The sequence below is a fragment of the Staurois parvus genome, unplaced genomic scaffold, assembly GCF_062004578.1.
Source record: "Staurois parvus isolate SC_StPar_1 unplaced genomic scaffold, SC_StPar_1.0 ptg000438l, whole genome shotgun sequence".
Lineage (NCBI taxonomy): Eukaryota > Metazoa > Chordata > Amphibia > Anura > Ranidae > Staurois > Staurois parvus.
In genome coordinates, this window is record NW_028318234.1 from 2,167,191 (window position 1) to 2,194,956 (window position 27,766).

The 27,766-nt window shown below is 40.7% G+C and overlaps 2 protein-coding genes across 2 annotated transcripts in view; both read left to right on the top strand.

Annotated features, from left to right (window-relative positions):
- The first annotated feature begins 436 nt into the window (after positions 1-436).
- Positions 437-1,993, top strand: LOC149454095 (general transcription factor II-I repeat domain-containing protein 2A-like). The gene has a single exon (XM_089687792.1). The coding sequence runs from the start codon at positions 437-439 to the stop codon at positions 1,991-1,993; it is 1,557 nt and encodes a 518-aa protein (XP_089543918.1).
- Positions 1,994-9,184: 7,191 nt separating this feature from the next.
- The window catches only part of PLCXD3 (phosphatidylinositol specific phospholipase C X domain containing 3), a 173,663-nt gene continuing 155,081 nt past the window's right edge, over positions 9,185-27,766 (top strand). The window contains exon 1 of the mRNA XM_089687813.1: positions 9,185-9,496. Within this exon, the coding sequence (XP_089543939.1) occupies positions 9,316-9,496 (181 nt within the window). The 5' untranslated portion in view covers positions 9,185-9,315. The remainder of the gene's footprint in view (positions 9,497-27,766) is intronic.

Genomic DNA, 27,766 nt, shown 5'->3' on the forward strand with positions numbered 1-27,766 from the left:
CTATTGGGTGTTTCATCCGTTTTTTTTTTCTTAAATGTGTTTTTGTAGACTTGAACACCCAGAAATGAGTACATCAAAAAAAGTAAAAATGAAAACAGATAGTGGAAGATCATTCCAAGACACCTGGACACAGTCATTTGGAGTGATTGAACGCAATGGGAAAGCGTTATGTGTTCTGTGTAGTGAAAGTGTTGTATCTCGCACATCAAGTGTCAGACGTCACTTTGATACCAACCACAAAAGTGTTGCCCAACTTGGTGAAGCTGAAAGGAAAGAGTTTCTTGATGGGAAATTGAGGAAATATCACTGCCAGTATCGTAGTTTTTGCAACTATCTTTCTAAAACAAATTATCTGGCAACTGCCAGCTTTGAAATTTCACTGTGCATAGCAAAACATGGTAAGCCCCTGTCTGATGGGGATTTTATCAAAACGGCCATGTTGGCTGTGAGTAATTCCCTTTTTCATGATTTCCCAAACAAGGACAAAATTAAGCAACGCATCTCTGATATGCCACTTAGCAGAAATACTGTCAAAGATCGAGTCCTGCGTATGGCAAGTGATGTTAGTCAGCAGCTCACCACTGACTTACAAAAGGCAGCCTGTTACTCCATGTGCTTGGATGAAAGCACAGATATAAACAATCATGCAAGGCTAGCAGTAATTTTGCGTTATGCTGTTGGTGACACCATGAGAGAGGAGCTTGTGAAACTGTTGTCTTTGCCTGGAAGAACACAAGGGATAGATATCTACAATGCTGTGATGGAGGCTTTTTTGACACAAGACATAAGACCAGAAAAAGTGGTTTCAGTTACTAGTGACGGGGCACCTTCCATGGTGGGGGTAACATCTGGTTTCATACAGTTTTTTGTTAAAGAAGCAAAGCATCCAGTTATTCAATTTCATTGTATTATACATCAAGAAGCTCTTTGTGCCAGAGAAAGCAGCAAAAAATTAGACGATATCCTCAAAGATGTCACAAAAATGGTGAATTACATCATGGCTCGTGCTCTTAATTGTCGACAGTTTGAAGCACTTCTTGATGAGGTACAGGCACAGTATAATACTTTACTTATGTACAATAATGTCCGGTGGCTAAGCAGAGGACAGGTCCTGGAGAGATTTGTAGCCTGCTTGGATGAAATTAGGCTGTTTATGAATGAAAAGGGGCAGGAATATCCACAGCTCACTGATATGACCTGGCTTACCAACCTCATGTTTTTTACTGATTTTACAGTACACTTCAATGTACTGAACAAAAAACTGCAAGGTTTAGGGAAAACAGCAGAAAGCATGTTTTGTGATATCAGAACATTTGAGAGAAAACTGCAGGTTTTTGAAAGAGACCTTGAAAGTGGGCAGCTGAAATATTTTCCAAATCTAAAAATGCATTTGGAAAATTCTACAACATTTACGGACAATCCTACAAACCATCAGGCAATCTGCAAGGAATTTTCTAGCATTGTAGCAGTTGCAAAGGAGAATTTTAGTAACAGATTTTTACAGTTCCGTAAGATGGAGACAACCCTGTGTTTTCTTACTTCTCCAGATAAAGCCAAATTTGAAGAGCTTGATCTTTCCTGCTTACTCTGGTTAGATTTAGAAAATCTGGAAATGGAGCTACTGGAATTTCAAGAAAGCTCTATCTGGAAAAATAAATTCTTTGAGCTGCGTGCAACTCTTGAGAAGATAGAGTGTGAAGGGATGACAAAGGACAGTACAGTTGGTAGTTCGGAAAATGAAATACTTAAAGTGTGGAATTCTCTGCCAAATAATTTCAAGTCAATGAAAGCACTTGGGATTGCTTTTCTTACTTTGTTTGGGTCATCTTATGCTTGTGAGCAGCTGTTTTCAGCTTTGAATTATATCAAATGTGATGCCAGAAACAGACTAACAGATGACCTGAGTGCTGTATGTGTTGCTCTCAAACTAACAGAGTATGAGCCAAGGTTTGACAAATTATCAGCATCCATACAACAACAAAAATCACATTAATTGTGCAAAAGCATGCCAAATGACAACTTTTACCTAATGCAGTGTATGCAGTCCAAGACACAAGCTTAGGTGTTGTTTCTGTGTTAAGCAAGTTTAGTTTTCTTGTTGATCTGGCTCACCCTAATATAGTCTGACTTTTAACTTTTACTAATGCAACACCTGTAGAAGCAGGGAAAGAACCCAGAGTGAGGCCCAATACAAGTTCAGCAATGCATCCTTACGAGTGCTCAGCAAATGCATCCTTACCAGTGCTCAGCAAATGCATCCTTACCAGTGCTCAGCAAATGCATCCTTACCAGTGCTCAGCAAATGCATCCTTACCAGTGCTAAGAAAATGCATTCTTAACCAAAAATACATGCACATGTAGAGTTGATGTTTTTTTCAATAAAAAAAAACTGTATAATTGAAAGCTCTGTTATTGTGTTTTTCTTTTAAGACAAAAGCTGTTAATTAGTTTGCACTACTGTACGAGTTGTTTTTTCTAAACCAAAAGCTTGATATTCAGGTTTCATTGCAGTGTTGGCACTTTGAAAGAAATAAGTTGGTTTTGGGTTGCAGTTTGGGCACTCGGGCTCAAAAAGGTTCGCCATCACTGTCCTATACTGTTGAAATATGTCTGAACCCAGTGTTAGGGCTTGTTCACACTTGACTAAATTTCTAACTCTGCAAAAATGCCCCTATAGCGTTAGACAGACATTAATGAGCTTTAGTATGCGTGTTCTACAAGTGTTAAAAACGCTCCCCAAGCGCCCTATGTGCGGTTTTGAGGCATTTTATAGGCGTTTTACAAGCATTAAAACCGCACTACAAATGCCTAGAATAAACTATAATGGTAGTAACACCCCGCAAACGACTTGGAAATGCCTGCCAGGCATTTGAGGAGCGGCACCATAGACTTGAATGGGAGGCATTGAAAGGCTTCAACTCCTCCTGACTCAACATGATGCTTCACTTTTGTTTTGCTAATGTGAACAGCACTGTGTATGCCCATAGTATCATTTCCATAGGCGTTTGAGGAGCTTTAAAAACGCCCCTCAAACGCATGTTTTGAAAGTCAGTGTGAACTAAGCCTTAGAGGTGTCGGTAGGCTTGCAAGGTCAAGGCAACCACAGGGGATAAGCATTGTCAAACAGCCCCTGCAGGGGTTGCGCTACAGTTACATAGTGAAAAAGGACACAAGTCCATCTATTTTAACCACTTTCCCTCCAGAGGATTTACTCCCCTTCCTGACCAGGCCATTTTTTGCGATACGGCTCTGCGTTACTTTAACTGATAATTGCACGGTCATGCAACGCTGCACCCAAATGAAATTTATGTCCTTTTTTTCCCACAAATCGAGCTTTTTTTCGGTGGTATTTGATCACCTGTGCAATTTAAATTTTTTGTACTATAAACAAAAAAAGACCAACAATTTTGTGAAAAAAAAAAACAATATTTTTAACTTTTTGCTATTAAACATGTCCAATAAGAAAAAATAAATCACATTTTGTCATAAATTTAGGCCAAAATATAACTTATAGTGGGATTGCAGCGGGCATTCTGACACTGGGGGGAACTGACTTGGTGTCACTGACAACCCCAGTGACACCAATACAGTGATCAGTGCTAATAAAAAGCACTGACACTGTATTAATGGAACTGGGTAGGAAGGGGTTAACATCTGGGGCGATCAAAGGGTTAACTGTGTGCTGTTTCACTGTCTGCTGTGTCTGTGCTTTACACTGCAAGCACACAGCTTTGTATGGCTGTGCTATTCACAGCCACACAAAGCAGTGTGCAGGAGCTGACAGGGGAGAGAACTGTATAGTCTGCATACAGGTCTCTCCCCCGTCAGTAATACTCCGCGATCACCGGGTGTTGGCGAGTAATCGCCCGGTGATTGACAGCCATGGCCGCGCGGGTAGGGTGTGCACGTGGCTCGCATGTGTCCCTTACCCAGAACTGCAAAATCACATATATAGCAGTATTTCTGCTACAGGGCGGACGGGAAGCGTTTTTTAATCAACAGGAAAAATTAAACAAATAAAAATTTCCACATACACAATTCTAGACCCAGATTTGATCCAGAAGAAGGTGCCCCAGGAGGAGAAAAATTTATTTCTGACTCCCTCGAAGGTAATCAGATATGCTCTGAATCAACAATCTCTGGTGTTATTACCCATAATTGTTAGTATCCATTTTTGTGCATTTAGGAATGCGTTGTCTTCTCTGCTAACCTTCACTTCCCTACCCATTAGTCAGCAATTCGCTGCCTACTGTGCAAGTCATTGGCAGGGTTACAGAGAGTGCAATCCAGCTCCGGGCAATGGATTCACATTTAATTAATTCTACAGCCATAAATCGTCCATCCGACCTCACACAAACACTTTCACTACTGTGCTCCGAAAACCAAGGCGTATGTGTGCTGTCTATTTTTGTATTGTGCGCGATGTGTTTTTTATGAACCAATACTATTTGCAATCAATATCCCATGCCGGGGCTGGCCTGATGTCTACTTACTGATCTGATGACCGTTCCAGTGCACGAAACCCAAAGGCTTTTTTTTTAATCATTATTTGCAAGACACCCTTTCCCTAAATAGCACGATGCTGTATGAAACTTCAATTTACCAGGAGACTCGAGAAGAATGTTAATGATTCTGGGACAGTCTGAATGGGAAGCAGTAAAGAAATTACTAACGGATACAAAAGCTTAAGACTGATTTACAGTATATCCTTGTCAGGATACATAAAAGTAACATCATAGCTTTGAATTGTATATTTTACAACGCTTTCATTACATTCCTTACATTTAGCCCTAATTCACACTGATGCGGTGCAGAATTCACAGTGTTTTCAGTGCAAATTCCACACCGCATCAGAATCGCACCCCGTAAACTGCTGTGGGTGTGTATGTTAACAACACCCTGAAAGCGGTTCGTATAATGCGGTGCGATGTGAAGAATCGGATCGCATTAGTGTGAACACCTATGCAATACGATTTTAGTGCAGACCCAAAAAAGGGTCCTGCAAATTTTTTGAGTGGGTGCGGTGCAAATAGAGCCATACAAAATGTATGGCTCCAATCGCATCGCACACAAGTCACATGTGATTTGCACAGGTTCCTGTGCGAATCACATGCGATATACAGAGCCGCATGTATGTGAACCCAGGCTTAGTCTGCAAGGACACTTTAACAGAAAGATCAACATGAACATTACTGAAAATCCTAAATTTCCATGAAAAAAGTAAACACAGTTACTAATTTATACCCAGACACTGTATAAAAAGTAAAAATAAATACATTATATATATATATATATATATATATATATATAAATTTGCACCGGGTAAAAGGGGGGGGCATAGAATCTGACACACCTGTAAGTGTTGGATATTGGATAACAGTGATGGCCGTAGCTCTCTACATAGTTACATAGTCAGTCTGGCTAAATAAAAAAACCAAAGTCCATTCAGTTCAACCAAAAAAAACAAAAAGAAAACTTCTATATCTCTCAGATAGCTACCAATGCTGAGAATATTTGTTTCAACTCTTTAAAACATATCTATGATCAAATGTGTAAAAGTGCTTGCGAGCTACTATGGTGAATATACAAGTGCCTCAGTAATTAATCAATTATGTTAAATTAACACGCACATGGTTCACTGACACCAAACACTCATATAATAGTGCATATAACTGATTTAAAATAATGATATATATGTGATAAATATAATATACCGATTATTCTTGTGATCAAAAATCAACCTAATGTATATATATAGATAGATAGATAGATAGATAGATAGATAGATAGATAGATGATAGATAGATAGATATAAAATAAATATCAACATGTGAAAATGTGATAAATAATTTTAGTGCATCTATAATATAATCAAAAAAATCCAAAATTCACAAAAATTTTAAAGTGAAAAAAATCAATCCAAAAATTTGTTCGCTATGTGATAAAACTTCTGAAAACAACAACATCAAGTGGACCGGATATGATTTTCTTATGCGCTCACCTCACTTTTAGCTTAACTACAAATTAGGCTAAAACAGCTTTTTGTCCTTAATTTAATATAATATTTTATATCTATGATCAAACTGTAAAAATATATGATCTCTGCATTTTATTTCAACTATTTCTAGCCTACTCCTATTATTATTGAACGATCTTGAAATGTGTAAAGGCGCTGTGCGAGGACCCCTACACAGTTACTTCCTTGAATTCTGTGACACATAGTCAGTATGCCCTGTAGTAGGTGCTGCTGTGTCACACATTTCCCAGAGCCTGCCTTCTGAACAGAGGAGCTGAGAGGAGGAGTTTCAGGAGGCAGAGCCAGCACAGGATTCACTATTTGCAGGCAGCAAGGTACCATGGGATATATAGTCCTTAGAAATGAGCATGTGGGGGATCCAAGACGTTGTGGAAAGAGATGGCCAGCAAACAGGCAAAACTGACAACATGAGATTTTTTCGAATAAACATATTGGATTTTCAACTATAACTATTGTATGTATTGTTATTAAAATGTTGATATTATAACATGAATACGTATGCTCTGACCATAGCACTCCTTTAAATTTTTATTAGAAATGTTCTTTATTTTAAACTATGAATTGGTGTATAAAGGTTGCACGGCTCTATTAAAAATCCTTAAGGGCTGGTTCACTCAGGGAATCGCACAGAAATAGGCTGTGCATTCCTGTCCAATTCACATGCAGTTCTGTGCAGTGCAATTTCAGCCCATTCATTTTGAATGGGCTGAAATCACATTGCACCGCCCCACGCAAAAATTAATCTATGCACTACTTTTGAAAACACATTGCAACTGGATCACATGGTACTTCTGTACCATGCAATCCAGTATGGACAAACGTACTGCATTTTCAGCATGTGTTTGGAGTGTCATTAACTTAAAGCAGAACTACACAGCATCTGAGCACCACCAACCAAAAATGGTATTGAATTTATTTTTAATATTTAAAGCAAACTCCCCCATCCATCCATGTCTCCATGCTTTATTTTGCTGAGAAATCACTTTGAAAAACACCCCGCTAGCATGTCTGACCGTGACCATCTTGAGTAAGGGCAGATGATTCATGTAGTATTTACTTCCTGGAATCCATCTGCCCTTAGCTCAGTCATGCAGGCAGGAGGGTGGGCTTAGCAGAGAGAGCCCCTCCTAAAGACTGCTGGGATGTATGACATCATTTGCCTAGGCTTGGAAACCAGTAAGTAACTGAAGAAATGTAAAAAAAACAAATAAGTAAATATAATATGCCTTTCTATCTATTTACTAATGCTGGCAGCATAGGGATTAAAAATAGTCAATGTTAACGTGGTTGTAAAGGCTCAAGGATTTTTACCTTTATGCATTTGATGCATGAAGGCAAAAAACTTTCTCCGTGCAACCCCCCCCTGTACTCACCTAAGCCCCCACTTGATCCAGCGATGTGCACTGGAGTCTCGGCTATCCTGGGACTCCCTCTCCTCATTGGCTGAGACAGTAGCGGGAGCCATTGGCTCCTACTGCTGTCAATCACAGCCAGTGAGCCAATGAGAAGAGAAAGGGGGTGGGGCCAAGCCATGGCTCCATGTGTGAATAGACACATGGAGCAGCGGCTAGGGAGTGCAAATGCTCAGGTGCCCCCATATCAAGCTGCTTGCTGTAGGGGCACCCAACAGGAGGGAGGCACCAGGAGCGCCGGCAGGGGACCCAAGAAGTGGAAAATCCAGGCTACTCTGTGCAAAACCACTACACACAGCAGGTAAGTACAGACATGTTTGTTATTTTTTTTTCAAATTTAAGCCTTAAGGAATGGAAGCTTCCCGCACTGCGTTTTGATGTGAACTGGCCCTAAGAGAAGTGGCTAAAAATCTCTAAATAAATGCACCTAAACTGAGGAACAATAATTGAACGTATTGCAGCTTACCTTTCTTTAGCTGTGGTGGCTGAATTTGTTTTATTTTTTCCGAGATTTTTTTCTTCTTTATTCCCTGATGATCCTGCCAGGAACACACTATCTGTCCTAGGGTGACAACCATACTCTATCTGGGAGGAGTGGCATTGTCACCCTTTATCGTCATAACAACAGGGGAGGTTTTTTTGTAGTCAAAGGAGATAATATTAAAGTGTTACTAATCCCAGAACTCTGCATTCACTATATCTGGTCTCCCACAGTACACAGAACATGGAAATGCAATTATTTTAGTAAATAAAAACTGCTAAATACATTTTCTCATCGGCAGTTACAGCAGTCTTGTGACTTCTGAACACTTGTGTCTGGCTGAACACTGGTTAAAGCTTGTAGGAGAAGTTTTCATTCTCCTCTGACTGTCCTATGAGGCTGCATGACCCCTGACCCTCTGTCGGGACAGTGCTGATTGGCCCTGTGCTGATCACATGCACCTTCCCCCCCCCCAAAAAAAAAACCTCTCTAGCAATACACACCAAACTGAGCATGTGCAGGGTGCCTCCTAGAGCTCTGTACAATCAGCCAATGGATTGGGGACAGTAGAAGAAGGGGAGGGTCATAGAAGACTGGATCAAACAGCCTTTTACACAACGCAGAGGATTAACCCCTTAAGTTCCACAGTGCATACATACCAAACTGAGCATGTGCAGAGTTCTTTCTAGGGCTCTGTACTATCAGCAGATGGATTGTGGACAGTGGAAGAAGGGAAAGATCAGAGAAGACAGGATCAAACATCCTTTTACACAATGCAGCGGATTAACCCCTTAGGTTCCACAGGGAGTATAACAAGCATGCTTTACTGCATATACAGACTGATTTTACTGTTGTGGGTTTAGTAAGACTTTAACTGATATCTGTCTGCAGAGGAAAAGAGCTCAAACAATTTCTGGCACTTGTCGAATAGGTATAACAAAATGATTTCAATGTTATATTTAACAGATCAAAAGACAGCAAATAAGAGACATTTATTCTTGGAGTTTATAGACACTTTAAGCCTCATGAGTGACCCAATTAGCCAGATTTTAATATGAAATATATAATTTTTCGATTTTTAAAAATGTAAATGAATTTGCCTTGAAAATATTGCTGTTTCTGTTACATGCAATGGGTAATAGAAATCAGAGGCAGAAGGGAACAAAGCTGATGTGACATTCAAAAGCCCTTAGTGTTTCAATGTGGGTTCTCTAGCAATAATCAGCGCTGTATTCCTGGCACACTGTATACTAGAGGAGCTCGCAAACACACAGCGTCTCCTTCCAGCTACACAGCAGCCAGCTCCATTGAGGGAATGAAAGCTCCTGACTAATGATGGGGAATTAGCATGTGTCTGCGCCATCCTGTGGGTGTGGTGTACATTCATGTACTCTCTCCACCAGCACTGGAGCCCAGCACTGCAAGCAGAAGAGCCAGGCAGGCAGAGGAGGCAGGCAAGCACAATGGCTGCATCTCAAGGGAAGAGTGATCTGCAGTTCGCTGACTGGATGGCAAGCCTACCACAAAGGATCCATAAAGTCCCTCTCACCAGTTTAGCTATTCCAGGTAAGTCCTTTTCTGCTTCCCACCTTGGCTTTAGAACTTTACTCTCAAAGACAATGCATGCGTGAAATGCACTTTTAGGTCTAATTCGTCTCACGTGTGCGCTGTGTTCATGCGTGCTATGTCACGTGTTAATGTGCGTTGCATTAACGCAGTCCATTGAAATCAAAAGGTTGAAAAAATTTTAAAAAAATCATATTTTGCCACAGCGCATGTGCATTGCCCCAGTCAATTAGGGTGCTATTCAAAATAAATGCAATGCATCGTGGTCATGCATACATTCCTGCAAAGCTGAATGTTAACCAGCCCTTAATGTTAACACTTCCAGTCTCCTTATTACGGCAGTATACCAGCACTATCTAGTCCAAATATAAGACACGTGGCTATAGTATTCACTCTGATCTATGCTGAGATACTTGGATACTTTATCAGCAGCATGTGGATTTGTATCCGCTCCTACAGTCTTCAATAAAACTGAACTGTGGTTACTGGCTCATTGTCCCCAGATCCAGGGGCTTTGTACATCTGGGTGCACACTAGATGATCCATTGATGACTGCTATGATCAATAAGGGGAATGTGCGGGATGCAGTAACCCATAGCAATGCTGACCAGTCTCAGGGTACCAAAATCATTGCTGCTTGTCGGTGTAGGTTTGCCCTAGTAAATAAGACAGATTTGTTGGTGCAACGGCTCTAACCAATGGCAACTAATCCAAAATCATCTTTTATTAGTCCTGTGACTGCAAATGTGGATGCTTTAGTAAAAAAAAAAATCCTTGTGATTGGTATTGGCTGGTTAAATGCATTTGGTAGAAATGTGCTTTGGGATTTAAAGGGGATTTGTAAGAGGATCAATGGTTTCTAAAACCTAGAAGAAAGAGATGTGCAGGTATTGGCTATAGCCACCATGCTTTGTGTATCGCTTTTTTTTTTTAGTCCAGGATAAAGAATGATAGCTCTAAAGTACCTTATTGACTGCTAAGGGGAACAGCCTTTCCAATTATTTACTAATATTTATAACCGTGAATAGATGTTTATCAATATCTGCGTATGAATAGCTATTTATCAATATTTGTAAATGTATTTAACTTTGTAAATCTATTAGCCTAACAGTTTTTAAAAGAGGTGAACAGCTGGATAGAAATTGGTAACTGATGGAAAGCAACATTTTTTAGATCATAAAAAGTTAAGATCTGGGGTAATATTCATTATGACCTTCCTGTCAAAATGTCCTTGCAGAATGAATGTAAAAAATTGAATATTGCAGTGTAAAATGTATACAGCACAATGCAATGATGTTAGCTTTATCCACCCTGAAAAGAAAATAAATCATTTCCATTTTGTATTACATTCTAAAGCCCTTGTATCCTTTGACACTGGTAATGATTTTTTTGCTTCCCATTCAGACTGTCCCAGAATCATTAATATTCTTCTCGAGTCTCCTGGTAAATTGAAGTTTCATACAGCATCGTGCTATTCAGGAAAGGGGTGCTTTGCAAATAATGATTATAAAAAAAGCCTTTGGGTTTGTGCACTAGAACGGTCATCAGATCAGTAAAAAGACATCAATCCAGCCCCGGCATGGGATATTGATTGCAAATAGCATTAGTTAAAAAATAAACATCGCACACAATACAAAAATAGACAGCACACATACGCCTTGGTTGTCGGAGCACACTAGTGAAAGTGTTTGTATGAGGCCAGGTGGACGATTTATGGCTGTAGAATTAATTAAATGTGAATCCATTGCCCGGAGCTGGATTGCACTCTCTGTAACCCTTCCAATGACTTGCGAATTGCTGACTAATTTGTAGGAAAAGGAGGCTTAGCAGAAAAGACTTTAGGGTTAGCTAGTACTCTTTTAGCAGGATAACCTACTGATTGGTGATTTTTTTAGTTTCAGGGGAATAAATTCACACAGTATTGATAAAAACAATTAACTGAATTTTGAGTTTTAGGCAGATGCAGACAGGTCAACTCATCAAGTGGTTTCAGGCATTGAGATAGTTCTGCCCCTGAGGTTCCAGCTCCACCCATCTCTCAATAGTCTGATACCAAGAGATCTTACTTCTATTGCTTGTTGAGCTTCACCACTGACTCCTTAAAGTGAGCCTCACACTTGGTATTTGTCACAGATCAAGTACTTGTGGTTGCACAGATCGGCAGTCAAACATGCTAAGTTGTTTTGTCACTTTTGGTTCTTCAAACATATGATCTGATCTTACCTCCTTGCTGCACAGGACTGGAAACTACAGTATAGGCATTGCACAGGTTACCTGCTGATTAATATAGCTTGCTTCATTACCACGTTTTGTCCAGGCTCTCAATCTACCTCTCTATTCAGTCTACCACTTTATTTTCTCTATTTGGTATTTTCCCCATTTGAGTTGACCCTGATTTCCAGTTTCTGTGTCCACTAGCATTCCTGTGACCTTATTGCCTCCAGCTATCCCCTGTACCTTGGTGTCGCCAGTGTTACTTCTTCATTGCTGTGTTCCGAACACCCCAGTGCTGTAGTAGATCCTAACCCCTGTGTTCCTTTTATCCTAGCACCACAGTGCTCTCATTACATACACAACCATACCCATATTGATCTCATTGACCTATCCACTATTATGACCCCACTGTCTTCACTCTGTGCCTCTGATGACCCCCTGTGTCCCCCATTGTCTTCAAATCCATTGTACCTGTGTTTGTATATTCCTTTCTCTCTGGTTATTGACTTTGGCCCAGCATCTCACAACATTTGTCCACTGCCTTCTCTGATCTTAGGCCTGTCACCATTTCTAAAATTGCTTACCGATTTGGTAATTTGTTCTGGTAATCTCTCAGGTTAACTGCTGTTTGTACAGATGAGTTAAAGTGCTGCAACCTGGGAGCCACCTCATAGCAAATATCATCACTGGTGCACTGGTGAATAGCAGACAACTCCTTAAGACGTCCATAGATGGATCGAAATTCGACCAGTTCAGCAGGAACCAGACAAATTTTGATCCATGCATAGACAGGCTGGTTGTACTGAAGTTGATCGCTCGACTTCAGTACAACCAGCCTGTTGGGTTTCTTGTTTAATCACTACCAGAGGCTATAGCCGCAAGAAGTGATCATTGTATTCTGACAGCTGGGATCCTCCCACTGTCAGAATACAATAGCTCCACGGGAGGTATTTACAATCACTTTAAAGGTGCAGTATCTTGGGCCTTGGGGCACTAGCTATCTGATTTTGGCTTCTCTACCTAATGAGTCAATGAATCTGAATAAGTATACAGCCAGTGACTCATTAGCTCATTAGTCAGGAACTTCCCACCTCATGAAGCGAGGATAAGGGTGACAGCTTCAGTGCCCATATTAAAAAAAGAAAAAAACAGTGCCCATATTTCTGTCCTTGCAGGTTACCTTTAACATGAGTCCTAAAGTGAACCTGTGCTTTGGCATTGGGTATAACACCAGGTTCAGTTTATTCCACCTGTTCAGTACATGATTCAAAATTAAAAAGCAACTAAATTTGCTATACCAATAATCCAATGCAGCTCCCCCACTTACCCTAGATTCACATCTGTGTGGGTGGTGCTGCTGTGGATCCTCACGAAAATCTGTGTAGCCGCATCACCCGCACAGAGAAATGCGGACCCGCGGGCGGGTGCCATTAGTTCTAATGGCACGCCGCCCGCACTGGAAAATGAAACCGTACTGGGAACCGAGGTTCCCATGCGGGTTGTGTTTTCCAAAGAAGTGCAGGGACTTCTTTCCTGCGTGTCATGGGCACGGGAGTCCATTCAAATGAATGGGCTCTCGTGCCTATGCAAAACGTGGCCTGCACGGCCGCATAGATGTGAACCGCGGGTGAGTGGTTCTTTTTCCTCACAAGATGCCCTCAGTCTTTGAGATTAAATGACCCCACTGTTATTCTACCCTGACGACTTTGTATATAATATGAATGAAGGGGTACTATGGCCCATAACCACCCACAATACCAAGGCGTCCTTCAGTCATGGAGTAATGAACCAGAGAGTGACATTAACATCATCACCTCAGCCCTGTTCTCTGCATCATGTGAGGACCACACTGGGCCAACAAAACAGGCAAAGAGGACACAGACCCAGTTCATCATGTGACTGTATAAAAAACTAAAGCACAACATGAAGTGTGGGGGTCCTCTGGGGGGTATTGGAAAGTAGCAGGGGGTTGAGTCCTGACTTGGGATTTAAGAATTACATAGCCACACACATTAGAATACAGTTGTGTGAATTCCTTCAGCTTTAGCAGCAATGGTGTTGTGTGAGTAGATGTAGATTGATTGCTTAGGTAGGCTCTTGCATTACATAATATATAAAGTGCAGCGCTAAACACCATATTCAAAATAGTGACAGTCCACCATAATCAAATGAATGTCCACATCAAGAAATGTCCATGATAATGGATGTGCTTCAAACAATAGGAGAAGAAGAGAAAGACCCCTTATCCAACAGGGCTGAAGAGAGAGTGACACCCTAGGCTAATTTTGGTGACCACAGGTGAGTGAGCCCATACTGGAACTGTTGGGCTCACTCCCACAACATATTCATGCTGTACGCCACTCCTATGCCTCCACCGTACCTTCACTCTCCATCAGTAGCAGTATATAGAATACATAAAAGCCAATAGTGCAGTATGTTCCAAAAGAAATAGCTTTATTAAAAAAGTAATGCACTTACAAAGATGACCGATCAGCATGGTGATGTCACGTCAGGATCCACCCCTTGCATTACATAGGCATGTCAAACATAAAGTAAGTTGTACAGATTCAGTTTTAGATGCTAGTAAGTCTTTCCTTTCAACCAATGGCTGTCCACCAAAATCTAAAATATCAGTAGCATTTGAATTAATACCTTAATATTATATCCTCCATGTCATTTTTGTCAACATTGGAGTTGTATGATTGTGTGATAATAGTAAAGCCAAACCAACACTGAAGGTGCATATTGGGTAACAAAACCAATGATCCATAGGGCCTTTCACAAATATCCAGGGTTTTGTGGTGCAGTAATGGAAAGACAATCAGGTATGCATCTTATTTTGCAATGCAAAGCACTATGATCAAATTTCAGAGGCCATGTCTGACATTTGTGTATGACAGTTTGGTATTACACAATTTCCATCAGCACATATTATCCATCCTAGTATGACTAACGGATGGCTTGTGTTTGAGATCTCTGTGTGACAGCTGGACAGGGCACATTTGACATCTTTAAATGACAGTTGGAAAGAGAATGTTTGCATCTTTATATGACTATTGGACAGCTCTTTTTCTTTGTGAGATGATCGGAAAGAACTTGTTTAACATCCTGGTATAACAATTGTACAGTTTGAATTTGATAATTTTATATATTACAGAACTGATATCTTTTTATGACTGTTGGATAGTTTAGATCAGTGGTCTCCAAACTGCGTCCCAAGGGCCAAATGTGGCCCTTTGCTTGCTTTTATCTGGCCCTTGGGGGAATATTTCATCCACTAATACCAACAATGGGGCATAATCTCCACCACTGACACTAATGAAGGTGCCCAATTCCTCCCAATGACACCAACGGTGGGGCACAATTTCTCCCAATGACACCAACAATGGGGCCCACTGAAACCAATGATGGGACACTATTCCTCCATATGACACCAATTATGAGGCACAATTCCTCCCAATGATGCCAAAGATGGGTCACAATTTCTCCAGTTGACACCAACAATGGGGCCCAATGACACCGCAGATGGGGTACAATTCCTTTAACTGACACCAACGATGTGGCATTGTTTTTGCTCCACTGACATCGAGATCTTTTCTACTATCCAAGGTCACAGTCTGGCCCTCCTAAAGTTTGAAGGACAGTAAACTGGCTCTTTGTCTAGAAAGTTTGGAGACCCCTGGTTTACATAGCCCTACTATTAGAAGAGGGCTCTCAAGACATCCTTATACGATGGTTGGTGGTCATTATTTGTCTATAACGAATGTAAACCCTAACAATGAACTTCCCCTATTTTCTTCCTTTTGATCTGTTCAGTATGCCATTAAAAGTAATTTGTTATATCTGTTTAACAAGTGCAAAAAAATACCTGTGCATTTTGACAGTGTAGCACAGACTCCCAACGGGCCCCACAAATTTGTCTCAGGTTCTTTTCCCAAATGGGTGTAAAGGTAGCTAAGCACACAGCAGCATGGACAGTCTCACAACTCAATAACTAGGCAGGGAATGTTTTTTTAGATTTAATGCATGTTGAACTTGGTTGGGTTTCAGGGTGAGCTTTGGAGTACTCCAAATTCAGTGCACAAAGTAATGGACGACACCCTTTGCCTTGACAAGAGTCTTCAGTATAATTCCCTCTAGGCTGGCATTAGGAGAACAAGCAACGCAGGGACTCTAAGTACAGGAAATGTTTCAATTCTGCAACACTGGAGCAGATGCTCAAAAGGTTAGAGCCTCAAACAGTCAACAGGATCATACACTCAGCCCTTTACTCACAATGTCCCCTATAATTGGAAGCCTCCATCCAATATTGGCCAGGGGTACTTCTTCTGTAAATTCCCAGACCAAATCCTCAGTTAACCCCCTTTGATTTGGCCCCAGCCCCTCTCAGAAAATAGGCAACCCAGCTCCCACTCACTAAGCTGGGACCTTGATGAACACCTGCAGACTTCAGCTAGTCTACCCAGAAGGGCAGCAGCCTTTCAGACTGGGGTCTTCTCCTCCTAGACAAGAACCCTGCTGCTCCAGGCCCTAGACTATTTATGCACTCCTCAACCACCTACTGGGCATCCTCTCTCCAGGGATTGGCTGAGAGCATATGAATATACAGGCCCAAAGTCTGCCTCTTCCAACCCTCTACAATCTAGAATCCACTAGATGGCAGAGAGAAGCAGCCGAGCCTACAGCCAGTGAGACCCACAACAGCCAAAAATAATTACACACCACTCCAATGATTATAGAGGAGCTAAAAAACTAGGTTTACATGAACCTTTCTAACAACCTCTGAAATGAGGCGAAGCTCTGCTGATTTCTTTCATCCAGTAATGTGCAAGTAAAAATGCTTTTTTTAAATTTTCCTAGCATGCTCACGTCAGATATAGAGCAAATGCACTTTCAGTGCACGGCCAAGTACACAACCTATTTACCTTTAGTAAATCATCTGCATAGGATAACATGCCGGGGAGTAAAACACAGCAGGGAATAAGAATAGGAAGACCTACAAATAATAAATATGCCCTCTGTATCATTTTAGAGTAAAAAAAAAATCAACTTCCATTGCAAAAGTCAGTGCATGCTGCCAAGAAATCAAGTTTCCATAGAAATGTGAGTGCTGGAGACCATCTTGGCACATGACTCCCATTCATGCTCATAGGATACAATTGATTCCCGTCAACCTGCAAATGAAGTGAGAGAGACAGGAATAATTTTTGGCCTATGAGTCTGCAGGGTGCTTGCTTCAAGTCTAGCTCATGATTATTATTTATAAATAATTCTACATTTATTCTTTCTAAGGCAAATATCTGGAATTATTTCCTTTTATATGCACATGCCTTTTTTCTTTCACATTACTAATGTATCATGTTGTTACAGCGATACTTAGGTAAAAGTGCAAATAATTACACTGTGTCTCAAGCTTATATCCACAGAATACTTATAACATATCTCAAACATTTTGTCTCTTTTTTTCAAGCTATGACATTTAGCACACATTCAGCAAGGAAGGAAAATGATTTTATTGAGAGCGGGCAATGAGATTGGGGGGGAAATTGAAATTACAGACCCAACCATGCAGTGCAAGGAGCCATACGGCATTTTAAGGCTCCACGAACACTGGCTTAAAAAAACATTGCTCCTAGAGGAATGTAGCGTCTTGCCTGTAGAAGCAACTAATGTTATCCCATGTGTCCATACACATTATGTAGTCTAGAGGTGTTTAGAGGAAGAAAAAAAAATCCATCTGTTTTGTGTTTTCTGGCAGAAAAAAACCCTAACCGCTCCAAATTGCTAGTACAAAAAAAACCTCAAAATTAGTGGGGTGTTTTTTGCCAAGAGCACTGGCTTTTTTTTAATTCCTTGATGTCGATTGCATGCAAATATGTGGCCTGTCGGTGTCTGGGCCTTGACGCCAAGCGGCTGCATATTTCCGTGCAATTAGAAAATACATATGTCCGCGACTCCCGGAAAGGTCCCGATCTCCACTTTCGATCGGGACCTTTTCTGATCATGTGATGGCAAATCACAGCGGTCACATGACCCTAAAACCCCGCCCCGTTTCCCGGCTTCTGAAACTCTTAAAGGGCTGTAAGGCGCCAAGAGGTTAAACTAGTGCACATGGAGCCTAAGATAGACAAGAAAAGTCCAACAAGGAGTATTGGTGGGAACCTTAAAAAAGACATCTCTCTCTTACAGACCTCTAAAGCTAGGAAGCCATGTAGTGACCCTTTTTATTGTTATATACGATCTCCTTTCACATTCACACAAATGTTCTTGGAGAATATAAGAGTTGGAGGTTTTATAATATAGGTTATAGGGGTTTATGAACACCTAGTCTTTTGTAGCCTGGTTACACCGGACTCTAAAATTGGTTGGCAGACTTTCATTAGGAGATTGTTATCTGCCTGACTGTCTTGTGACTCTAAACCTACAATGATGTCTTATGTCATCCAAGCTTTGAACAAACCAGACGCATTTGTTCCCAAGGAACACTGTATATCTGTATCTGGATTTCTGCCTGTAAAAATCAGAAGCTGGCATTGATATCAATGAAACCACGCAAGTGAAGATTCTATTTCCTACAAGTAGAATCTAAGAAAGGATATGCCAAATGGAACATGGAACTGTTTTAATAGTCTTTAATTGTGTTTTAATAGCCTTTAAATAGTCTTTAAAGCATAAAGAAATAAATTGCTAGGTAATAAAATAACAAAGGTTGGAACAGTAATATATTGTATGACTATATTCTACATTTTCATAATTAAATTGTATAATTAAATTGTATAATCAAGATAAATATAGTGTTGCGCTCTCAACCTTTCAATCAATATATGTGAAAAATGTGTATTAATGAACATAAATACTTATACTTGTGAATCTTTTGAATGAACTCAAATAAACAATGTGCATAGAACAGTGATGAATGACCAAATATATAAAATATAATAAATAATAGAAAAATATATATAAATATATATATAATATAAAATTAATGTCCCAAAAAGTGACTTTGTGCTGAAAAAATCTTCAATAACATTAAATCGGTGACTGCTTGTGACTCCTCCCTCAAGTGAAGATGTGCGCTCACCTCATAGATAGCCTGCAATTAGGCTATTAAAGCTTGCGGTTCACCTCCTTTGGAACCTGCTTGTTAAGAACTCCTGTTTATAAGATATCCATGGAATGCGACATATGCTATGGAAAAAATCTCCTCTCATAGGGTGCCACTCCTCTGTCTTCCTGTCTCCATGCGGTTCTCTATATATAAAAAAGATCCTGACATGGTGCTTTATCGTTTTAAAAGCTTGACTTTAATTTGCTTACAGGTGTGGCACTCACATATATTCGGATAGTGGTAGTACAACTGTTATCCCAGACTGCCGCTGACTGTCGGAGCTGTGCGCTCGTGGTCCGGCAAACGGACTGACTCCCTCCGAGTGACGTATACAGTCCCACCCCTACGCGTTACGCCACTGGTCACGTGGCTTCATCAGGGGGATTTGATTGGTCGGTCACTCGTGTATTGCTGGCTTATAAAGCACGGCTCCGCCATTTTGTTGACTATCTAATGGGGGCAGCCATTTTCCTAGAGATAAATGCCTTGCTTTTTTGTGATTCTGACAACACTGTAATCATCCCAGAGGGGTACATAACATCACAACCCCGCAGTCAGCTCAGATTAATCTATTTTTATCCCACATCATGAATACATCTCTTTATGGAATATCCCACATCATAAGTACATCTCTTTATGAAATATACAAATATCGGCAAATTATAAAACATATAAAATTAAATTACAAATTACAAAAATACATTAATTTAATCCATATTACAATTAAAAAATAAATAAAAAATGAATAAAAATAAAAATAAAAAATATATAATAAATTCCAAAATATTATAAAAAATGTTAAAAATTATATATAATTGATTGAAAAATATGCATCGGTCCATATGCCAACACACATGTATATATAAAAAATGTCTATATTAATGGGAAACTAGTATATTAAGGTGTCCGCACAGTGGGACCAATAATTAAATTGTATAATAATAGTGCATGCTGTAGGAATGGTGGCTTTGTTAAAAATGCAACATACGCTATACGATCCAAACCTAGCAGTGTATCACTCCACTACTCAACAAGCCTCTAGTTTGGTGAGGAAGCTTATAGAAAAGGGGAAGAGGGAAGAGGCATTCCAGTTAAAGTGGTTGTAAACTTCAAACAAAAAATATGAACAAAGCATATGCCTCTATAATATACACTTGTCTCATTTATGAGCACTATGTGTCATTTCTGTCTGCTGCTTCATTCTTCTGCTACCAGCATGAGTCACTTCTGACAAGTTTTCCTGACACCAAGAGAAAAAAGGTGACAGGGGAGGGACCTCCAGCAGATTGACAGCCTCAGCTCTGTTCCTGTGTGCTGTGTAAAGGGTCATATGTCCCTTCCCTCCAATCAGCTTTCAAGAGTTCTCCTCACTGAGCTCTGCAGTGTGTAATTTCAGCTCTCCACCCCCTTTTTTCTGGTGGCTCAGACAAGCTTTATAAACTCTGGACTTTGAATGGATGTAGAGAAAAGAAGACTGCAAATAAACAGGTACAACTTATGTAGGATGATTTGTTTAATCTCTGTGTATCACCTGAGGACAGTCACATCACTAAGTATATGGAAGGGCTTACAAATACTTTAAGGGGTGTAATGTGTTACAATACAGTGGGACTCCAGCTGTGGGTGCATCCTATATGATGATGTCCAGGCTTTTGATTTATAGACAAGTATTCATATATGAATTAGAAGTAACCCTCAGACTGCTAGCCATATCCATTGTCTGCTTTTTCATCATACATAAAACTGCTCTTGGAGGAGGGCAATCCTGTAAACAATTAGCCTTTATTATTTGACTACATGGGATGTAGAAAGAGTACCCAGATGCAAGTACCCAGATGCATCTGCCTAAGCTTTACAAAGGCAGGTTAGGTGCTACTGTCCACTTGTATCTTCATGGAAAAGAGTTGCGGGGGGGGGTGGCGGTTGGGGGGGCTTTACATTTTTTTCCCTTGAAGCTATATTCCATCGTTTCTTATACCTGGTTGATCCATTCAGCCTTTATGTGAACTTGACCCAGCATAACAGGTGCTGACGTTCAGCCACCTTATGGTACCAGCATTGGCTTCCAAAGTAATTCCTCTGTCCAGGTGGAGCTTCTTGGGTCCTAGGCCTAGGATGTAGTTGGGGCCTTGACTTCTGCTGAACTTTAGATTAAGCCCCACCTCTTCTAGTGTCGAATCCCTCCACCATTTAGTGTTTTGACTGTGCTTAAATACACTCTTGGATAATCATCAATGTGGAAATGTAGAGTTAGCTACAGTACATACATTACAAATATTCTTAGGAACGATTTTAACGTCTCATCTCCCAGTGTCCCCGTGTATAGAGTGTATGCTTCTTGTCACTTGAATTGTATCTTTGAGGCAGTTGCATGCAGCATTATAACCACCTTGCTGGGACTGATGCATCTTTTAGGCCAGCTTAACACCTTGAGTTGCTGAAAAGCACAGTACCGGACTATGCAGATTTTAATGGTTTGCCATGTGGTGAGTTCCCAAAAAAGGGGTCATGAATTGTTTCTTGTGGCTTAGGATACATTGATAGCTCATTCAAAATAAAGGCATTGAAAACTGATTTCTAGTTAAAGTGGTTCTAAAGTCTGAAGGTTTTTACCTTATATGAACTCACATTCATACATACACATACTAGGGCCAATTTAAACAGGAGCCAGTTAACCTACCAGCATGTCTTTGGAGGTGGGAGGAAACCAGAGTACCTGGAGGAAACTGATGCAGGCACAGGGAGAACATGCAAACTCAAGGCAGGTGGTGCCATGGTTGGGATTCTTCTCATGACATACCGTATTCCCTTTAACTTCTAATCCTAGAAAAAGATGGACCTCTTTTGATTGAACTTTGACTCTTAATATACTTTTTTTACCCAAAACCAAAAATGTAGTATAATACAGCTTACTGGTACTTAGCTGTAGGGGCTGCACTAATTTCCACTTTTCAGGCTTTATTTTCTTTATTTTAACCTGGTGATCCTGCCAGTAACACACTTTCTGTCATAAGGTGACAACGCTCAATCATTATACTGTATATGTGGAGGAGTAGAGTTGTTTACCCCAATCTGCTTTCTTTGACTTGGACCACAAACACCTCCACCTCTCCACATCATCATTACATAGGGGAAGGTATTTTGTAGTTTACAGATGATAGCTGAGAAGGCTAATAACATTGTAGAAGGCCCCTAACCCCTTGAGGCAGGATCTCAGTGGATGGGTGGGCTGACATTTATCCCACGGCTGAGTTCATGGTTACAAATGGGGGAAACATTGAGCTCCAATCACTTAGAGTGTCTTTTAGAGATTTAATTGCTAAATACACAAGGAGAGAAAGAAAGGGCTGCAGGTACCCTGAGCACCACTTGTAGACTCCAGATCCACATCCAGCTTGTACAATGTACAGAACCTTTAAGTTTACAGTGGCAACACTGTAGACAGCACCTCTAGCTGGCTAGCAGACTTCTCCATGTACATTTTCCCATGCTTCCGTGCATCCTTCCAGATCTCCATACATCCTCCCAAGAGAGTCAACATGTGAGAAAAACAGCCTGTCCCTGGGTCCTTTCTTCAACAGGGTCCTCCTCCTGGGTCTCAGTCTTGGTACAACTTCCTTCTCAATCAGGCAGGACAGCTTCCAAGGACCAGCTCTGGCCTAACCCCATCCCCCAGACCACATGATAGGCACCACACAAGCTATAAACCCGACAGACTAGACAATTCAGCAGCACCTCCCTAGGCCTGGGGAAGAAAGAGCTCACAATGTTCCACAAGGCCCATAACAAATATTTATGCTCTCCACCATCATGTACCTGTGGAATTGAACCTCCCACTGGTTGTTCAGGGGAAACATAAATATTCATAGCTCAGTGAGGTATCTTACTTTATTGCAAGAGGTACCAGTGACGCCTACTGGTAGCAGAGAGAAACAACAGCAACACTGAGCTTAGGGGAAAACCAAATGAACAAACAGACCACCACCAAGCAAGACTAAATTTAAATAGTCACCCCTGTTTAGGGCATGGCGGTTACAACATTGTTTGAGATTTTGTTTCACTGCAAAGGATTTTTAAAACAACACCGGAGATCATCTTGTATGTTTGTATACGGAAAATATGTTTATCTTGAAAAAAGAAAACGAATGCAGTCACCACATATAAGGACTGGTAAGATGTATTTTTGCTCCTGGGTTTACATATGTTAAAAGCTATTCTACCATCAAGTAGTGTTTCTGTGTAATTCTAATTTAATCTATTATGCGGTATTTAGGTGTGTTGAAAATCTCAGCTAAAGGCAGCAGATGTGTTTGATAAGATACAACCAAGACTGATAAGAACCATAATCTGTTCTTCTATAACCGTAGAAGGATAATTGCAGTTTATTAAATATATGGTAATAAGCTTGATAAGCACGATGCCCTAAAATTACTGCATGCAGCTGGAAGATGCAGCTGTTGATTTTTGCGTTTGCAAAATAAGATGCTGATTTTTTTCTACATTCACTGGAGATTAGGTTTAATGAAATAATTGTTTTAGAAATATTTACTCATTCCTGAAATCTGTGTGTGGCAGAAAGTGTCTATAAGTGAATATATCGAATAAAAAGTAGCACTAAGAATACTAAAATGGACAAGCATCACATTTTTTTCAGGTTAAAGCAATATTAAATCCTCAGTTTTTTAAACATAACTTTTAATGCTTGCCTCTGTTCCTGTGTAAGCTGGTGCCATGACTACTTCCCAAGGTTTCCTGTTTCATGGTGGTTCCTTTCACTTGTAGCATTCTGTGGAGTTGCCCTTGCAAAGACTTGAGTTGCGTCCCTCCCTACACTGTGTGCATCAATAGAAACACACAGTCATAGCCTAGGGTGACAAGGCACTCGCCTGTTCCTATATGTAGAAAGTGCAGCGCTAAAAAAAGTGAATGATATAGTGAAAATAAAGTGCAAAGTCAATCTGACATATAGCGATAAAAAAAAAAATTGATCAGTGGAACAGTCAAGTGCAGCATATAAAAATCAAATATAAAAAATGTTCAATAAATCATTCAATAATTGTGAAACAGTAAAGTGCAGCATAAAAGTGAGAATATATAAAGTCCATAAAATATCAGTGGAGTAAGAGCTATAAATTGCCTGTAAGTATGTCTGTAAGTATGGCAATCACAGTCTAATATTGTGAAGTGATCCAATAGGTAATCCACCACCTCTGTCAGATGTACACTCACCAGACATCTACTGGTAAACAGCATGTAAGCACATCTCATCTGGGTGCAGGTAACAGCAATGAAGCCTCTGCAAGGGATGCTCAGCCAAGGGCAAAAAACACAGGTGGACAATCTCCTATGAGGAATAGCTCACCACAGGAGCCTAAAATTAGTATATAGTGTAGTATTTTATTAAATAATGAATAAAAGACAATCCACGTGGAATCAAGTAAGAATGAAGGTAAAATGGAGTACCAAGATGGCCACTGTTCCAACCTTCGGCAATGGTGGCGTGACATCAGCAAGTGCAGCTCCACCCAACGCTTTTAATGCGCATGCACGTCTTCAGGGGTACGCTGACTCGCCTGTTCCTCCCACATCCTTCCCCTTCCCTTCTATAGGATAATAAACTGGATGGAGACTGTACTGTCCACTATTTCTGTTTCCTGTGAAGACCGGAAGTTCAGGGAAGCAGCACTGAGAGAGCTGGAGCCAGCAGCACTGAAAGCTGTAAACTACATGTGCTGGGGTAAAAATGTTATACTACTTTAAAGGCTCATACACACAAGTGGAATACTGATATCTACACTATATCTTGCTGGCAGAAAAATGCCCAGAAAAAATCCAGATAATTGTCCATAAATCCATTTACATGCATTTAGAAGCCTAAGCATCTGTAAAATGATCACATCCATAACATTTTTCTAGCTCAGTTTTCAATCCCAGCATGCACACATCTACATGCGTTTATATGTTTTTCACAGGTAAATTATGCTCAGATACTGACTGTAAATGCATTGCTTTGATTTATGCAGCTGAATGAAATGCAAGTTTACTAAACTCAAGGCAGCTGTGTGCATGGGCCCATAAAGTACAATACCGGTGTGTTCAGAACAGTAGAGGATAGTATGCTGAACAGAAAGTGATATTAAAGGTCATTTTTTTTAAATAACAAACATGTCATACTTACCTGCTCTGTGCAGTGGTTTTGCACATAGTGGCCCCAATCCTTTTCTTCTGGGGTCCACTGCTGGTGCTCCTGACCCCTCCCTTCTGCCTCCAGAACAAGCACCCATGCAGGCTCACGCCCGAGCTGCTGCTCTGCTTGTCAATTCACACCCAGACACGGGGCTCGGCCCCACCTCTTCTCTCTCTTCATTGGTTCACTGGCTGTGATTGACAGCAGTGGGACTTAAATGCTTCCACTGGTGCTTCAGCCAATGAGGAGAGAGAGAGCACATCTCATGCACATCGCTGGATCGCAATGAGGCTCAGGTAAGTATTAACACACAGAAGGTGCATGAAGGTAAAAAAACCTTGAGCCTTTACAACCATTTTAATGCAGTGTTTTTTTCATGCCTACATGCATGAGTCCTAACCAGGGTAACCCCTCTAAATTTTACCCTCCTCCCTCTAGCTAATCCTTAACCCATCAGCAGGACCGGTATCTGTTCCTTTGTGCAAAGAGCAACAGGGTGAGCACTGCCAGAGCCCTACAAAATGACCTTCAGCAGGCCACTGGTATGAATGTCTCTGACCAAACAATCAGAAACAGACTTCATGAGGGTGGCCTGAGGGCCCGACGTTCTCTAGCGGGCCCTGTGCTCACTGCCCCACACCATAGAGCTCAATTGGCATTTGCCATTGAACACCAGAATTGGCAGGTCCACCACTAGCGCCCTGTGCTTTTCATAGATGAGAGCAGGTTCACCCTGAGCACATGTAAGAGATGTGAAAGGGTCTGGAGAAGCCGTGGAGAATGTTTTACTGCCTGTAACATCGTTCAGCATGACTGTTTTGGTGGTGGGTCAGTGATGGTCTGAGGAGGCATATCCATGGAGGGAAGCACAGACCTCTACAGACTAGACAATAGCACCCTGACTGCCATTAGGTATCAGGATAAAATCCTTGGACCCATTGTCAGACCCTACTCTGGTGCAGTGGGTTCTGGGTTCCTCCTGGTGCATGACAATACCTGGCCTCATGTGGCGAGAGTATACAGGCAGTTCCTGGAGGATGAAGGAATTGATACCATTGAATGACCCCCACGCTTTCCTGATCTAAATCCAATAGAACACCCCTGGGATCTCATGTTTCAGGCATATAAGCACGTGGGGGCCATACAAACTACTGAATAAGATTTTGAGTTCCTGCAATTAAATTTCAGCAAAATGGACTAGCCTGTTGAATAATTTTTTCAGTGATTTTTGGAGTGTCTTTGAATTCAATCCTCTGTAGGTTGATCATTTTAATTTCCATCAAACAATGGGGCACCCTTACATTCCTAACACATTACCCAGTCCATATCAGTATAGATATCCAGCATGATATTTTTCCCCATTGAGATCTGATGTGTTTTCAAAGTGTTCCGTTCATTTTTTTGAGCAGTGTATATGTGTGTGTATGTATGTATGTACAGTGGGGATCGAAAGTTTGGGCACCCCAGCTAAAAATTTGTATTAATGTGCATAAAGAAGCCAAGGAAAGATGGAAAAATCTCCAAAAAACATCAAATTACAGATTAGACATTCTTATAATATGTCAACAAAAGTTACATTTTATTTCCATCATTTACACTTTCAAAATAACAGAAAACGAAAAAAAGGCCTCTGCAAAAGTTTGGGCACCCTGCAGAGTTAATATCTTGTACTGCCCCCTTTGGCAAGTATCACAGCTTGTAAACGCTTTTTGTAGCCAGCCAAGAGTCTTTCAATTCTTGTTTGAGGTATCTTTGCCCATTCTTCCTTACAAAAGTCTTCCAGTTCTTTGAGATTTCTGGGCTGTCTGGCACGCACTGCTCTTTTAAGGTCTATCCATAGATTTTCAATTATGTTGAGGTCAGGAGATTGTGAAGGCCATGGCAAAACCTTCAGTTTACGCCTCTTGATGTAATCCCCCATGGATTTCGAGGTGTGTTTAGGATCATTATCCATTTGTAGAAGCCATACTCTCTTTAACTTCAGCTTTTTCACAGATGGCATCAAGTTACCATCCAAAATTTGCTGAAATTTTATTGAATCCATTTTTCCTTCTACTCGTGAGATGTTCCCTGTGCCACTGGCTGCAACACAACCCCAAAGCATGATTGATCCAACCCCATGGTTAACAGTTGGACAGAGGTTCTTTTCATTAAATTCTGTGCCCCTTCTTCTCCAAACATACCTTTGCTCATTCCGGCCAAAAAGTTCAATTTTAACCTCATCGGTCCACAGAACTTGTTTCCAAAATGCATCAGGCTTGTCTATATGTTCATTTGCAAAGTTCAAACGATGATTTTTGTGGTGAGGACGTAGAAGAGGTTTTCTTCTGATGACTCTTACATGAAGACCATATTTGTACAAGTATGTCTTTATAGTGGAATAGTGTACCACAACTCCAGTGTCTGCCAGATCTTTCTGGAGGGATCGTGCAGTCAAACGTGGGTTTTGAATTGTTTTTCTCACAATCCTGCGAGCTGTTCTGTCTGATATTTTTCTTGGTCTTCCAGATCTTGCTTTAACTTCCCCTGTTCCTGATGACTGCCATTTCTTAATTACCATCCGAACAGAGGATATTGACATCTGAAAACGCTTTGCTATCTTCTTATAGCCTTCTCCAGCTTTGTGAGTGTCAACTATTTTCAGTTTCAGTTTTCTATACAACTGCTTAGAAGAACCCATGGTGCTGACTGCTGATTGTTGGGGCAAGGTCAGATGAGTCTGGGCATTTAAAACCTTTGAGATTGACATCACCTGGTCTTC

Excerpts from the sequence above, each read along its gene's own strand:
- LOC149454095 (XM_089687792.1), top strand. The coding sequence starts at position 437 with ATGTTGGCTGTGAGTAATTCCCTTTTTCATGATTTCCCAAACAAGGAC.